Genomic DNA, 15215 nt, shown 5'->3' with positions numbered 1-15215 from the left:
CCGGCTCCTAGATCCAAACAAAATTTGTCTACCCGTGTGTTAGCCTACTAAGATTGGCCAAATAGATTCTTGGGGTTTGGGTTCTGATGATTTTAATTTAACATTTTAAATAAGTAAACCATTAATTTCAGTATAAAATCTTTCAACTTTAAATGTACAAAAAATTGCAATTTATATATTTATATATATATATATATATATATATATATATATATATATATAAATAGCCTTTTCTAATTCTATTGACAATATTGGGAAGCTTAATTCATGTATCTCACAACCAACATTATATTCCGTAGAATATTTGATAAATTTTTTGTTTTTGCCTCGGTAGGAGATAACAGATATGGAGACAAATGTAGCGTCTTTAGACAACAAAACCGGCACTTTTTGAAGGCCATGAACCCTAAAATTGATTTAACGAAAGCCGAGTCTAGTGCTTACAAGGAGGCCTAAAATATAAAGGTTGAAAACCCAATCGAAGGTTTAAATGATATAAGGTAGCCAATTTAATACAAAGGGTTTTAGCGATTAAAAAAAAAAAAAAAAGAAAATGTAAAAAAAAAAAAGATTTTTTCGCTCTTTAAACGCTGAAAATGTTCAGAAATATATGTTTACTAAATTACTTAAGTTTTTTTTCTACCCTGAGTCTACAATTCCACATTATAAGGAATCTGTTTACTGTTAAGCTTGAAATAGATCTTCCATTGGATCAATCTTTGCGGTGCTAATATTTTTTGGTTCACTTCATTGATGCTGATGACCCTAAATTAAGGAAAGGTGAACTTTTCGCAGTAAAAGTGCTTTAAGGCCACTGAGATACCAGACACTGCTTGAGAAAAGGTTATCCCAAGGGCTGTTCTATGGAGAGTTGATTCTAAGAACAATATAGAATTGTTTAGTTAACGTGTCTGGGAGCTCCGGGTATGATGGCTGATTTTTGGGCCCCCATGGCGTTCCTTTAGTGGCACCGACCCACCTCTTGCTGCCTTATGGGAAGATCGGGGGACACCTTGGGGTCAGTACTCATGGACGGGTGTTCCTGGTGGGTGATTAGTGCTTACTCCAACTCAGTGAAGGACTCAATGTGTCATCAACTCATCAATAATGACATTGACACTGACGGTATTTGTCCAACATTGGAGGTTGGCCATAACCACTCACCGTCGATCAGGTACGCGCCGAACACTTTGTAAACAACACTAGCCCTTCTATAGGCAAAAAACGACTCTGCCCAATAATATTGATCACATATTCCTGATTATCAATAAAATAATTAGGATATTTAAAAAATATAATAGTAATTATAGAAGCTATAATCTGATTTGTTGGTGAAATGGTGGGACACTCATCTTCTCTAACCATGATATATGTGTAACAATTCTATTTAGAATGTTTCATGACATGGACTGGTTTTTTTTATCGGCTTCCTTGTGTCTTCATAAGACCCAGAACCCTATAGTGTCCCAGTGACTTCACATCTGTGCTTAAACACAGGTGAGTCAATTATAAGGATATTATTATTATGGATAAATCTGGTTAGAGCAAAAAAAAATAAAAATGTTGCCGTTTAAAAAAAAATCCTTGATAAGTCTAGAAGTAAAAAAAAAAAAAAAAAAAGTAAAATAAGTTTTATAAAATAAAGCTCTTTTTGTATAAAAAGATTGCATATAATGAGCTGACATGGGTTGATGGCTTGAAATCTACTTAATGAGAAAAACAAAGATTCGCTAAAGAAATAATTATTAAAATTGTAAATTTTTTCTATGAAATTCTTGATTCTGAAACCATCCAATCGTATCCTGCCCCCCCTGTAAAATATATCAGAAAAATCAAATTTTGCCACCCGCTGAAAAAAAATGGATTAAAAAAGCCTTTGTTTTTCCCATTGAGCAGACGGCATGCGTTCGTAACGTGATTTGGCTAAAATGATTAGAAAATGTTGTCAAAAACCGCTGTATAATGATTCTGCAACGCCACAAAAAGGTGCATTCCGTACAATTAATTACATTCACAAATTTCGGGGGGGGGCAGAAAACAGATGAATTTGCTGGTGAGATAATATAACACATGTAATAACGACATCATATAAACATACACACGTAACTGTGTATCTGTCATGCTTACTGTAATGATACGGCTAAAATCCTGGGGGGAAAAAAATCAAATAATGTATTGGTTTTTGTATTTTTTTTTTTTCCTTTTTGAAATTTAAAAAATTTCAATTTCCACTGAATACTGCAAATATTCCAAGGTCAGAGGTAGATTATGGGTCAAAAAAAAAAAAAAAAGATCCAAAAAATACAAATGAAAACCATTTCTCATAAAACTGAGACAGTCCCATAACTGACCGCTAGCCATGGGATATGATCATATAGTCTACGTTTTTCTCGATTTTCTTTCTCGTAAAGGTACAAATTCACCCCCTCTTAAGTAACACTGGCTGAGGACAGGGCATATTGCTGGCATGAATCAGAATGATCAAATAGTTATTTTCTCCCCTAAAATATATATATATATATTTTGCGAGATTGTCACATACGGATCGTGCAATCCCCCCCCCCCCTTGTTTCTTTAGGCATCATTGTATATTTTTTTCTTTTTTTTTTCAGTTCCAATAAACCCGCAAATTAACTTTCCTGACCATTCTTTTTTTTTTTTTTTTTTTTCAAAGTCCATCAAATTTTATATATATTAGAAAAGCTAGTCTCTATATAATAATACACCATATTATGGATTTCCTTGCATGCTGGACAGTAAAATCCCTACAATATTTTCTAGATTTAGCTCCTAGTGATTCTTTTTGTGCTGCTTCGTTAATTTAGCTAAGAAAAAAAAACTACTTGCGGTTAGCCGTTTTTTAAAGACAATTTCTTACTACAGACGTATTTTTAAATACCCGCTACCCCCCTTCCCTCCCACGATTCAAGTTACTTTCCGTACAGCTTCCATCTAAATATCTGAACGTGACGAAATCCGCCAAGTATCAATATCCCGATAGTTCGGGAGCTGAACCCTGCTTAATATCCGTCCGGCATCGTAGTCCATGATAACAAAAAACCCCCAAAAAATAGGAAATAGAAGAATTCTAAACTTCCCTCAGAAGCCTTCTTTCTTCTTTTGATCTTCGATTAACTGCATTGAACGGTTATTCTTTCCTATTACGTAAAAAGCGAGGCTACCGACGCCCGGGATTGGGACCCTTTATGTTGTCGGACAGCCTTTTTTTTTTCTACCTTGACTTCCGTGTCCCAGAAATCTAATCGCGGCTTTGCCCACGCGTGTCGCGTGGATCACGGGACCGTCAGGGAGAAACTCGCTACCCATTAGCTACGAAAGTGGTTTTCACTCGATATCCGTACTCTACGAGGACCGAAGGTTCTAGTCATATGGACATTCCCCTAAGCGGTTTCCTACCTGCTCTGTTCATTTCTAAAATCTCTTCTTGCGCGAGCGGGCATGTGTCGCTTTGAGTACTGTGGTGCGGAGAGTTTACGACGGATTTACAATAATTGGGGGATCCCAGGTGGGGTGGTCTTGGGATATGCTTCTTTTTTTTCTTTGGTAGCTTCTGCTTAGCCATGGCTAACGAGTAATACATTCCAAAATTGTTCACTATGACGGGTACCGGCATGGCAATGGTAAGCACGCCGGCCAGAGCGCAAAGAGCTCCCACCAGCATTCCCGACCAGGTCTGAGGGTACATGTCCCCGTAGCCCAGAGTGGTCATGGTGACGACGGCCCACCAGAAACCAATGGGGATATTTTTAAAATGTGTGTGTTTACTGGCACTAGGATCGTTTGGGTTAGCACCTATTCTCTCGGCGTAATAGATCATCGTGGCGAAGATTAAGACCCCCAAAGCCAAGAATATTATGAGGAGCAAGAACTCGTTTGTGCTAGCCCGGAGAGTGTGTCCTAGAACCCTCAGGCCTACAAAATGCCTGGTCAGCTTGAAAATTCGAAGGATCCGGACGAAGCGGACAACTCTCAAGAAGCCCAAGACGTCTTTAGCAGCTTTGGAAGACAGACCGCTGAGTCCAACCTCCAGGTAGAAAGGCAGAATAGCCACAAAGTCAATGATGTTCAGGGTGTTTCTGACAAATTCCGCCTTGTTGGGACAGAACGTAATCCTCATCAAAAACTCAAAGGTAAACCAGACCACACAGACCCCTTCGATGTAGGTGAGGAACGCGTCGGTCTCCGATTCTCCGTAGAAACGCAGATGGGTCTCGTTCCCGACAATCTCCGTCTCTGTTTTGTTTACGATGGGGTTGAAGCGTTCGTGCGTCTCCAGGCAGAAGGTGGTGATGGAGACCAGGATGAAGAAAAGGGAGGCAAAAGCCACATACTGTAAAGACACAAAGAATATAATACATGCATTAAATTGTGATTGTGGAATATTTTAGACCAATACAGATTTCCAATTTTTGTTACATTTAATATTTTAATTTTCTCTTCCGTCCACCCTTTATCCGACTATATTGTTGTAATAAAATAATAACAATAATGCAATAGAAATCATAGTTGAATACCTGGGTAAAACAGTGTGCAAACTTCTATCTGTGACTTATTGAACTGTCTAAAACATCTGCAGAAGCAAAACCAGAAACTGAGATATAAGCTTAAAATTAATGGAAAAAGTAACTGATTTGCTATAGGCTTGTCACAGTTCCCAACTTCCATCCCTCGCCAAGTCCTCCCCTCTTTCCTCCCCCAAATGCCTTATTTCCTCCTCTGATGCCCCTCTTTTCTCCTGTAATTCCTCTCTCTTTTCCCTTGTGTCCCCTCTTTTCTCCTCTGATGCCCATCTTTCCTCCCCTGTGCCCCTCTTTCCCCTTCTGATGCCCGTCTTTCCAACTCTGATGCCTGTCTTTCCTCCTCTGATGCCCCTCTCTTTTCCCCTGTATTCCCTCTTTCCTCATCTGATGCCCCTCTCTTGTCCCCTGTGTCCCCTCTTTCCTCCCCTGTGCCCCTCTTTCCTCCTCTGATGCCCCTCTCTTTTTCCCTGTGTCCCCTCTTTCCCCCCCTGATGCCTCTCTGTCCTCCTCTGATGCCCCTCTTTCCTCCTCTCAGCCCCTCTTTCCTCCACTGATGCCCCTCTCTTTTCCCCTGTGTCTCATTTTCCCTCCCCTGATGCCCCTCTTGGAGCTGAGGGGGGGTTTGCTGGGTATGAGGGTCTCCACGTTGGGTGTATCTTCCCCTAATTAATCTTTTTTTTTTAAAATGTTTGCTCCGTATTAAAGGTAATAGAATTCCTCGCTGGGGGATGTTGATATTTCAGATCAGTTTCAATCCCCTACTGGATTTAACAACCTCTGATTATTCCACCGCAGCCTCATCAACTTGGAAAATAATGTTACTTGCACGCATGAGCCGCCCGTCAGCAGCCTTGATTTTCTTGGTTAGGTTCTGCATATTATGAGTGTGGATTCCAGAGTTTGCCGGGGGGCTCATTTGCCTTTCCTGGATGGGGTTTTGGAATCAGACGGGTAATAAATATTTGCTTGTATATTAAGTATGTAATATAAGGAAGTGTCAAAACACGAGTGTGAGTGGACCCTCAACAATAAAAAAATAAAAAAAATAAAAATAAAAATCTGTTCACCTGAATACCATCCAGCCTTTTTACTCCTATGGAAAAGCTCTACCAAAGCCAGACCATAATAGATTTCCCAGTTAATAAGTCATTATGTGATATAATCCAGAAATGTAGAATATAAAAAAAATAATAAATAATAAATCTAACTCTATTTCACAATATTTAATTTCAGAAAGGAAACATTTTTTTTTTTAAACATATGATCAGTCTTAGATTCAAGAGCCCTATCCCTGTCCCATGCATGTTTAAATTCCCTCGCTGTTTTAGCCTCTACCACCTCTGCTGGGAGGCTGTTCCACTTATCTACCACTCGGTTGCTGCTTGTTGAATGCAAATCATCAGTGAGTAATCATGTGCGCTGTTAAAGGCCACAGATGTATCTAGTGAGTAAACGCACGGATACGAGAGGCAGCCGCCTGCTGAGAGGAAGCAGCGTACGCAGATTGTTCTGTGCAACGGAAGGGCTCCAGCCCTTGATGCCTGCCGTGTGTGTGTGATAATATGATTTGTCCCCGGGATACGGCAGTCACAGAAATCAACATTTCCAGTCGTGTGGCTCGGCTTCTCAGGATCTGAGTCACGTAGCCCAAATAATGTGTTTTTCGTAACACCCTCCCCCCCCCCCGGAAAAAAAAAGAAACCATGAAGCCCTCAAGACGACGACTGCTTGATTTCTCAGACGTCTTACGATCCATCCCCGCAATCATCAGATTTAATGAAACTTTAATGGAAATGTTGGGTTTTGATGACCGCGCTTCATTCATTCAGAGGATTCTGGACATCGTCTCAAGAACACTGAAGGGCCGATCATCATGAGATCCCGAGGCCGTGCGTTTCATTGCCTCTGATCGCTCATCAACACTAACACCGGAAACTCTTAGAAACGGTTAATATTTCACGATCTAGAACCTAGCCATCCAGGATTCTGCTACAGTATTCCACTTTATGGAATAAACACCCGTTTCCATGCCGATAAAGGAATAGATACAATTACAATTAAAAAGAACAATAAAAAAATGACAATTCTTATATAATAAGGATTTTTTTTTTAAACCGTTTTCTCATAAAGTTGAGCCTTGTCTGTACCCATTAAATTAAGCGATATTTAGCGCTGCCATTAATCATCTCGTTAATAAATTGCATTAAATACATAAATAGTTAATGTGTATAGTCGGTCAATCTCGGCTACAGGACCGGCACTTAAGCCCTCTCTCTGCTAATCAACATTTCAAGGAGGCACCGTACGGGACGCTATATCATGGTGGCTCCGGCAGAAGAGCAGATCTCCCAGCATCCACTTGCTGCCGAATGGCATGCATCAGACAGTCCCGGGGGCCGTGCTCATCTTCCATGCATTTTTAATGTATCCTCGTCAAATATGATCAAACAAGAGTATGATCAAAATCCAGGTGGGACGGGAAAGCCTCCTCTACGGGGACGTATCTTCTAGAGCAACACATGAATGAAGTTATATGTGTAGATACATTGTGTTAATAAGTATAGGAGTTATGGAGCATGAGTATGCGATAATCCTCTCCAGCATCCAAAATAATAATCTGATAAGATTTTGGGGGCATCGTCCCACAGATCCAGCTGGTGGCCTTGGCGAAACGTGGAGATATTTGTGCCAATCAGTCTTAACCATAATATTTTGGAACGTTGGGACTCCCTCATGTTCTATAGAATTCATAAAACAAATTGAAGAGGACGGAAATGTTGCCTACACGGGACCAGTATCGGGGAGGGGGGTGTGAACAATCGACCAGAAGTCCTTTGTTTTCCGCTCTTGTAAATGTTAATCTAAATCGCTAATGCTTTTTAAATACGCCGCTTGTGATGCCAGAAGCACGTTCGTTATTAGTTGTTATTGACCCATATTGGCTGAGCTGTCTTCAATTGTAAATACTATGTACTTAAGGTTAAAAAAAATCAACCACCACCTTGGGTTAGTGTGCTATACAGTTGAGTCCCAGCCCTTAGTAAACCAAGCTTATAATAACGGAGAAGAAATATGGAAACATAGTAAAGTCTCGATGACTGCTGGGACTTCGCGTCAGTGCCTCCAGTTTCCCACCGAGTGTCTAATACAAGAAGGGTAGAGGTTGTGTAAAATTGGCAATAGCGATGAGCTTTGTTAGATGTTGAGCTTGGTGAGTCCTGCGTAGGACGAGGAATTGGGTGGCTTCCAACTCAACACTGGACATCATTGTCTATCTCCTAAAATGACCATGGTTTGGTTTTATTGGCAGGGATATAAGAGTCCAAATTGTATGTTTATCTACTTGTCCAGGTTTACTCCTTAACAGAAACCCTAAATAATGGATTAGCCATTTTGAAAAATGGCGCCCAGAAGCTTTACGTAGAGTAACAAAAAGTGACGGCTGAGCATGGGGAGTTACGTTGAGTTTTAGGGTCAACGCTAAGAATCTACTTTTGGAATCCTGTCTATAAGTCAACTTACGATCAGAGACATTAGATGATGATCATGTTGTATTTATTGGAATGTATGGTAACTGATCGACTGCAAATAAAGTAAATGTAGGCTATGATGGAAAAATAGATAAAAACATGTTTAGAGTGGTAACCATGGCAACAAAAGCTTGGGTTTGGTAGTTATGGCAACTGTGAAGTAAAGCTTAGAGTACAAGGCTAGCTTGTGACCCATGACAGTTACCAGGTTTAACCCTTCGAGTTCCAAAGAGGCAAAGCCTTGCCGTGAAGCTGCTAAAAGGGTTATTAGTGCCTTGTGCAAAAAAAGTTTGAGTAATTGACGTAATTATTTAACTTTTCTCCTTTAAAATTGAAAGTGTTTTAATGTTGAGAAGGTAAATACACGTTTATGTGTTATCCACCTGACATAAAGATATCACTAGGACAGAGTGAGACATAGTCCTCGGGCACTGTACTAATGAATAATCAGAGGGCCGTTATCGGCTCTTTACTAATGAATGGAATAAAATAAAGAAAAGCTATTAGGACTCCAGGAAGTATTAAAAGATGCATTGGTAGTAAGAGCGGGGATGACATTGTATCCGTTGACTTATAAGAACTTCTGTGAAGGAGGCAGCGTTAAATTACGGGGGGAAAAAATAAAAATATTAGCAACGCGATACATTGTTTCCCACTGTCCTGATTTAATTGCGACAACTCAAGCAGCAGGTCCACTGTCCCGATGGTCACCAAACCCAACCAGTGCTCTGAAAGTCTGTGGCCAACCAGAAAGCGTATTAAAGAAACATAACTTCTTCAAACTGGAAATGTATCAATTAACACGGATACTTAGTTATTACGTAGAATCTGTTTTTTTATGCTGTTTTTTTTTTTTGTACATAGACTGTTTCTGTGAACCCGGCTAAATATTAATTCACCTACAGAACATTCTAAATCTATGTTTGTTTTTTTAAGGTTCTAAGATCTGATTCAAATTTTCTATCTGTAAATATCGCAAATTTGGAGTTTAATGAAAGTGATGTGGGCATTAAAAAAATTGAATCTATTGATCAATTACCGGCTTGTAACTCGGGCAGTCGGCGTTTGCTATTGATTTTATATTTCGAAATGGAATTAGAAGCGTTTACAGTGGTGTATAGTTAAATCGATCTATGCAAATTAGCATTGTGTCTGATATCACACGCAGCTTTCCCTAACGAACCGGTTGCCTCCGAGGGATCATTAGACTCCAAAGGAAACATAAATAACAAAAAAAAGAAAGAGAAAAAGGTCATTTTTATGTCCTCGCCGCCTAACTGGACCTCTCACTCACACAGCTTTTAACACCATTACTTGATATTACATTTTTAATAATTAAAATTTTTCATAACTACTATAGAATTAGTGAAAAACAAAATGGAATCCTTCACTAATATTCGGATTTAATTGGTACAAATTTCCATAATGACAAAAAAAAGCTCAAAATTTTCAATTTGACATTTGTTTTTTTTTGTCACTTTCTCCCCACCTCCTCCGACAACCGCTTCTTCATTTTGGCTTCTCTTTCTCCGCTCCTCCTCATCCGCTGCTCCGGCTCTGCTTCTCCTTCTCGGAGAATCAGAGATACAGCAGATAATGAGCAGCAGAGAAGGAGAAGCGGGCCGGGAGCTTTCTCCTTCATTTGTTTTGTTGGGATCCGTTTTCAGACATTCATATGAATTAACGAATTTAACCAAATTAGTTAAAACGCAAATTTGTGCAAATCCGAATGCACAAGTCTACTAATTAATATAATTAATTAAACAATTTCCTAGTAGCAAAGCATTATAAACCATGTGAGTTTGGACAAGTACTGCTCCTTCGCTCGTTACATAAATTTAACAAATTGTCCAAAAGACCTGATAAATGGCTTTGATATCCAACTATGGGCAAACTTTAGAAAATTCCCAGGTATCTCCCATTCCTCTGTTAGATAATAAAATACGTTTGTCAGAGGATCCCCAAGGGGGTTATCTAAGTGGACACTATATCACAATGGAAGAACAGATCTTAGTTTGGTTGTCCGTGGTTCAGAATGTGAAGTGAAGTCTCAAGCGTGGAACATCCATGTTTAGTAACTTCCCTGCCGAGTTTGAGATATTGTCACATAGTATCTTTAGCAGAACTATTTATACAGGAGATGACTTAAGTACACATTCATAATTGGTCTCTGAAGCATGCGTTTTAAACAGATGTTCACACTTTCTACCCCGAAAATACACAAATCACGGGGGGGGGGGGTTAGGGGGAGCGCGCAGCTCTGACGCCAACAACTTCACAGAATTTGCAGCCGTGTGCAGAGATGGAAAATGTTGAAGGGCTTATCTGAGACCAGGTCGGCCCCCGTCTAGTCTTCCCATTTCTCCTGCTGTAAAGACTCAAACCTTAATCAGTCGTTGGTCTCGTCTTAGATTCAGGAGCCGTATGTCTATCCCATGCATGTTTAAATCCCATCACTGTATTACCCTTTACCACCTCTGCTGGGAGGCTGTTCAACTTATGTACTACTCTTTCATTAAATGAAAACTTCCTTACCTTTAATCTAAGCTTCTGACCCTCTAGTTTTAGACAATGGTCTCCTGTTCTAACATAATATATATGGATTAACCCTTTCAGTTTGTTAACATATGGCATCGTATAGGGTTTTAAACACACCGACGTGGTGGATCGATTCATCTATGCGTAGGTCCTGCCTTTATTCAGATTGCTAAAATGTATGTTTTGTGTTTAGAAACCTGCTTGTCCCAGTGATAATAACAGATTGCTCTAGGGATGAACAGATGGGATGCATTTTTAATTATTACGACTACCAGGATATTCTTTAAAATAGTCGAGTATAAGGAGACTGAAGTCCAACTGAAGTACAACTTTTAATGTTTAATACTTTGTAGTACAAAGGAGGTAGAATCTTCTTACGACCAAAGCTGGAGGGGGGTTAACAAAGTGGCATTGTGGTTTTTGTGTTAGGAAATGGTTGACTGATGGGTCAGTTGTCCCACCTGACATTTCTGGATACCCTGATGCTGGGAATGCCTTAGGAGGGTACAGATCAATTGACCGTCTCACCTGAAGGAACACTTTGATGCGCGAATTTGTAAGGCATCATATCATCCCACATGGACCTCTACTGTGATGATGTCATACCCTTGGATTCCCATTACAGACTCCAGTTGGAGACCATTGAAGACCTCTCTATGGGGAACTGTACCGGTTTTCTCAACGCAGGGCGATTCCCCCTCGCTAAATCATTGGGGAATACCCCACCGAGGAAGACGAAAACAAGAAGAAACGTGAAACATTAAGAATGCGGATGGTGGGAAAGAGATATGGGAAGCTGGCGTCAGAGAAAGGTGGTGGAGGGTCGAGAAAGAGTCTCTAAAAGGTGTTAATTTATATAGAGATGAGATTTTTTTTTATTGACCTTAAAAAATACAAAAAGATTCAACTTGCCTTAATTGGACCACAAACTCTTTGTTTAAAGACTACAGATTAAACTATGACATCAGCCGGGAACATAAAGCCTCGAGCCGAACGCTCGCCGTGGATATATCTCTGCGAGCAGCTGCTACAAAAACTGATATGAATAACAAGAAGAAAATGTTTTCTAATTAGTTTCTGGTTTATCGCCGTCCTATCTCCACTTCTCCTCACTCTGTCCCTTAATATTCAAAGCTTTCTCACAGCACTAACTAGCTCATAATTGCCTGTTATTAAAGCCCGTTATCCGTACAAAGATTTTTTTGGGCCTTTCAGAATATAGCTATAATGTAACAAGCTCTAATTTTCGTCTGTTCCGTATAAACTGAAGGTTTTAATTTAGTTTTGCTACAGAGTTCTGTTTTTTTTTTTAATGGGTCCCCTACAAAGAAGTTTAGCCTAATGTCATAGACGCTGTCATGGACACCGAAAACCATCTGTGGTTCTTAGTCCAGTTAATAGGGAACCGGGTTAAATAGGACTGCCGGTCCCAGCAACCTGCCCTACAAGTTAAGGGCACTCTCCAGTGTCCCAGGCAGGAATTTTCCCCAAATAATGCATATTAAAGTAATTTTTTAGTACTTTAATATGAATTTACTAAATTAAAAATGTTAAATGAATTACTCACCTTTAGAGGAAGCTGCAGCTCCATAGCTGCAGCAAAGCTGATCCTCCGAGGTATGTCATCGCTTTCTGCACAGATCCATGGAGGTCTTATTAGACCCCCCCCCACAGAAACACTTGTCAAACCAGCACTGGAGCTTATTAGAGGTAAGTATATCAGTTTTTAGGAGATGTATTGGGCCAAACGCATCTCCCGTTCTGCAAATAGATGGGGGCAAGAGAACGGGGCAAAAACATTTGGTGGAATCCCTCCATGAATTTGCAAAGGGGACACTACAAAAATTTCAAGGGGCCACTCAGCTTTTGTTGAAGGGCATATAATGGGCTGAGGTGTCCCTTTAATAGAACGAGCAGGGTAAGGACACATTTGGCCTCTTTAACCTTGGTGTGACCTTGGGACTTGATACCTTGGGATCAGAACTTTGCTGCTGGTGGTGAATAAATTGACTTTAAGCCCCCTATCGCGAAATCGAGCCCGCAGGCAGAGCCGGATAAATCCATGTGGAATGGTAGAGTGAGAACGAATATTTAAGGAGCCAGAAAGTTATTACCCCGCGGAGATCAATCTAAAGTAGGACAAAAAGTTTCTGTTCTTGCAGTAGAGTTTCAGGAGCCGTGGGTACCTGTTTCCTGGGATTCTTCCAACCTCGCCTGCGGGAACGAATCATAATGAGCCTCGGAACTTGTTAAATAACCAGATGGGATAATAAGAGCGGAACAAGAATTAACAAGGAGCTTCCCTAAAGCGGCATCGGTGTCCTTCACGTATCAGGTGCCCCTTATTTTGTTTGTAAGATCCAAAGCTATAAATTGCACATTTTTTATGCCAGAACAAAAATAATTTAAGAAACCGAGAAAATGGCGCCTTCGGCAACGTCAGTCACCTTGCAACATTAATCAACTAGACCTACTGGACCTAAAAGAGCCTTTATTTAATGTATCGAACAGGGCATTTTTAAAACTCTTTTAATGTCCAATCACAATGATTTTTCAATTATTGATATGAAATATCTAATTTCAATAACCATGTTTTTCCCTACCATGAAGTGTGAACATGTATCCAACCTTCTCCTCGCCTGTTTATTACCTTAATGCCGCTTGGACGGTGCTTACCTCTACCCCTCCAGGTCTATCTCTGCGCTCACCTGGCTTCCATATGATATGGGAAGGAGACTGCTCTGGGTTAGGTCCCAGCAATGATGTTCCCCAACATATAAATATGCCCTGAGCTTCTGCCTCTCATACCCTAGCTTGCCTCTGAACTCTGAGCAACTGCCCCTCTCATCCACCCCTCTTTACCTTTCCTGCCTAAAAAAATGAACAAAAAAAAATATATATTTAGTTTTTTTATCCACCTTGACTCTACAAGAACATTTAGGCAACCTGGGGAACAAATTATATACTTGGACCTACAAGAGACACAAGCATACCTGGGAACTCTCTGTGTTTTGCCCGAAACTCTGGACCAAGCGCTGTTTCTCTGGGTCTCCAAGTCACTGCAAAAACCTCCGGGTCTCGGGAGCAGTATTTAGGTGCGCCCCATTCCCCATCCATATTTCCCTGTTACCGCTTAAAATTTTTATGCGTTTGGGGATAGCCCTGCCCGCAACATCATCATCAGCAGAGCTCTTCCTTTCCCATCAGCGGAGCCCCCCACTGCCATCAGCGGACGTCCCCACTTCCATTAGCATACCTCCCCACTCCCATCAGCGGAGCCCCCCACTCCCATCGGCATACCTCCCCACTCCCATCAGCGGAGCCCCCCACTGCTATCAGCATACCTCCCCACTCCCATCAGCGGAGCCCCTTACTCCTATCAGCGGACCTCCCCACTCCCATCAGCGGACCTCCCCACTCCCATCAGTGGAGCTCCCATCCATCCATGGAGCAGCCATCCCACCCATTGACCGCGACAGACCCACCAACCCGCATCCCAAAGAGGGATGGCTCCGAGTAGCCAGAGCCTGGATGTTCTCAGGTGTGGACGCAAGCAGCTATCCAAGGACCCTGTCCTACATGCATTTATGACTAGAAATAAAACAGAAGTAGACGGCGCAGACGACTCACATTTATTAATCTTTGATTTTCTGGAGTCTTTAAGCCCATGAGCCGTAGTTACAGCAAAGCCCCTTCATGGTGGAAAAGCAACATGTTTCCTCCTTTCCTGTTCAGACATTTTTCACCCAGTCATGTAGCTAAATAGAGATGTACTATCCCTAATTTCTATATTTAATGGGAGCCGTTGGACTGATGCTACAGATTTATGACCGTGAAGAAACACCTTGTAAAAGCGGGTTGATGGAGTCGTATTAATATTAATGTAAATGAAGCAGATAGACACCCGGCTCGATGAGATTTTGCAAGGATTCTCCCTTTGTTGGCATACCTCTACTTACATCGTTTTTTTTCTTCTTCTTCTTCCCACTTCTCGGATGTGCGGTCTTAAAGTGGTTTTAAATTACTGCACAGAATCTGCCGTTGCTAAGCAAAAATTGCCATAACAACTCGTCTTTCCTAGAAACACAGATCCCGGGTGCTAACGCGTTTAATGGGAGGATGGTGCGGAGATGTCTAATGTGTCAGCTGGAGTCTTAAAGGGATGTCTCTCTACGGCAAAGGCCGTCGCCCGGCAGCAGTTTCGGAGAGATAAGGGTTTGCCTAAATCCAAGATGGAACGCTACATGTTTGTTGTTTGTTTCTGTGCATTCCTTTTTTTTTTTTTAAATTAAAAGCTTTGCCGTATTATCCTGAATCTAAGACGAGACCAATGACTGATTAAGGTTTGAGTCTTTACAGCAGGAGAAACCGGCAGGCTAGACGGGGGCCGAATGGGGGCCGATCTGCCGGCGGGTTCCATATTTCCATGTGTATCTTTTCCTCGGTGATTCTTTATAATTTGTAGAATTCTAATCTCTTTAATTCCATAGTTTGGAGGTCTACAGCCTGGTGTTGAATTAAGATGTATACCCCCCATCCGGGTCTTATCAGGGGCCAAATATCATTATCCCAACGCGAGGGCAAGTAGAGGAGCGAGTGAGTCGGA

The 15215-nt window shown here is 41.1% G+C and overlaps 1 protein-coding gene across 1 annotated transcript in view; it reads right to left on the bottom strand.

Annotated features, from left to right (window-relative positions):
- Positions 1 to 3385: 3385 nt before the first annotated feature.
- LOC149275706 (voltage-gated potassium channel KCNC1) overlaps positions 3386 to 15215 on the bottom strand; it is a 33812-nt gene continuing 21982 nt past the window's right edge. The window contains exon 2 of the mRNA XM_089504393.1: positions 3386 to 4351. Coding sequence (XP_089360519.1) covers positions 3386 to 4351 — 966 coding nt within the window. The remainder of the gene's footprint in view (positions 4352 to 15215) is intronic.

Source organism: Sceloporus occidentalis, unplaced genomic scaffold, assembly GCF_023333645.1.
Source record: "Sceloporus occidentalis isolate IW3139 unplaced genomic scaffold, rSceOcc1.0.p SCAF_270, whole genome shotgun sequence".
NCBI lineage: Eukaryota > Metazoa > Chordata > Lepidosauria > Squamata > Phrynosomatidae > Sceloporus > Sceloporus occidentalis.
This window is presented reverse-complemented; position numbering and strand designations above follow the sequence as displayed.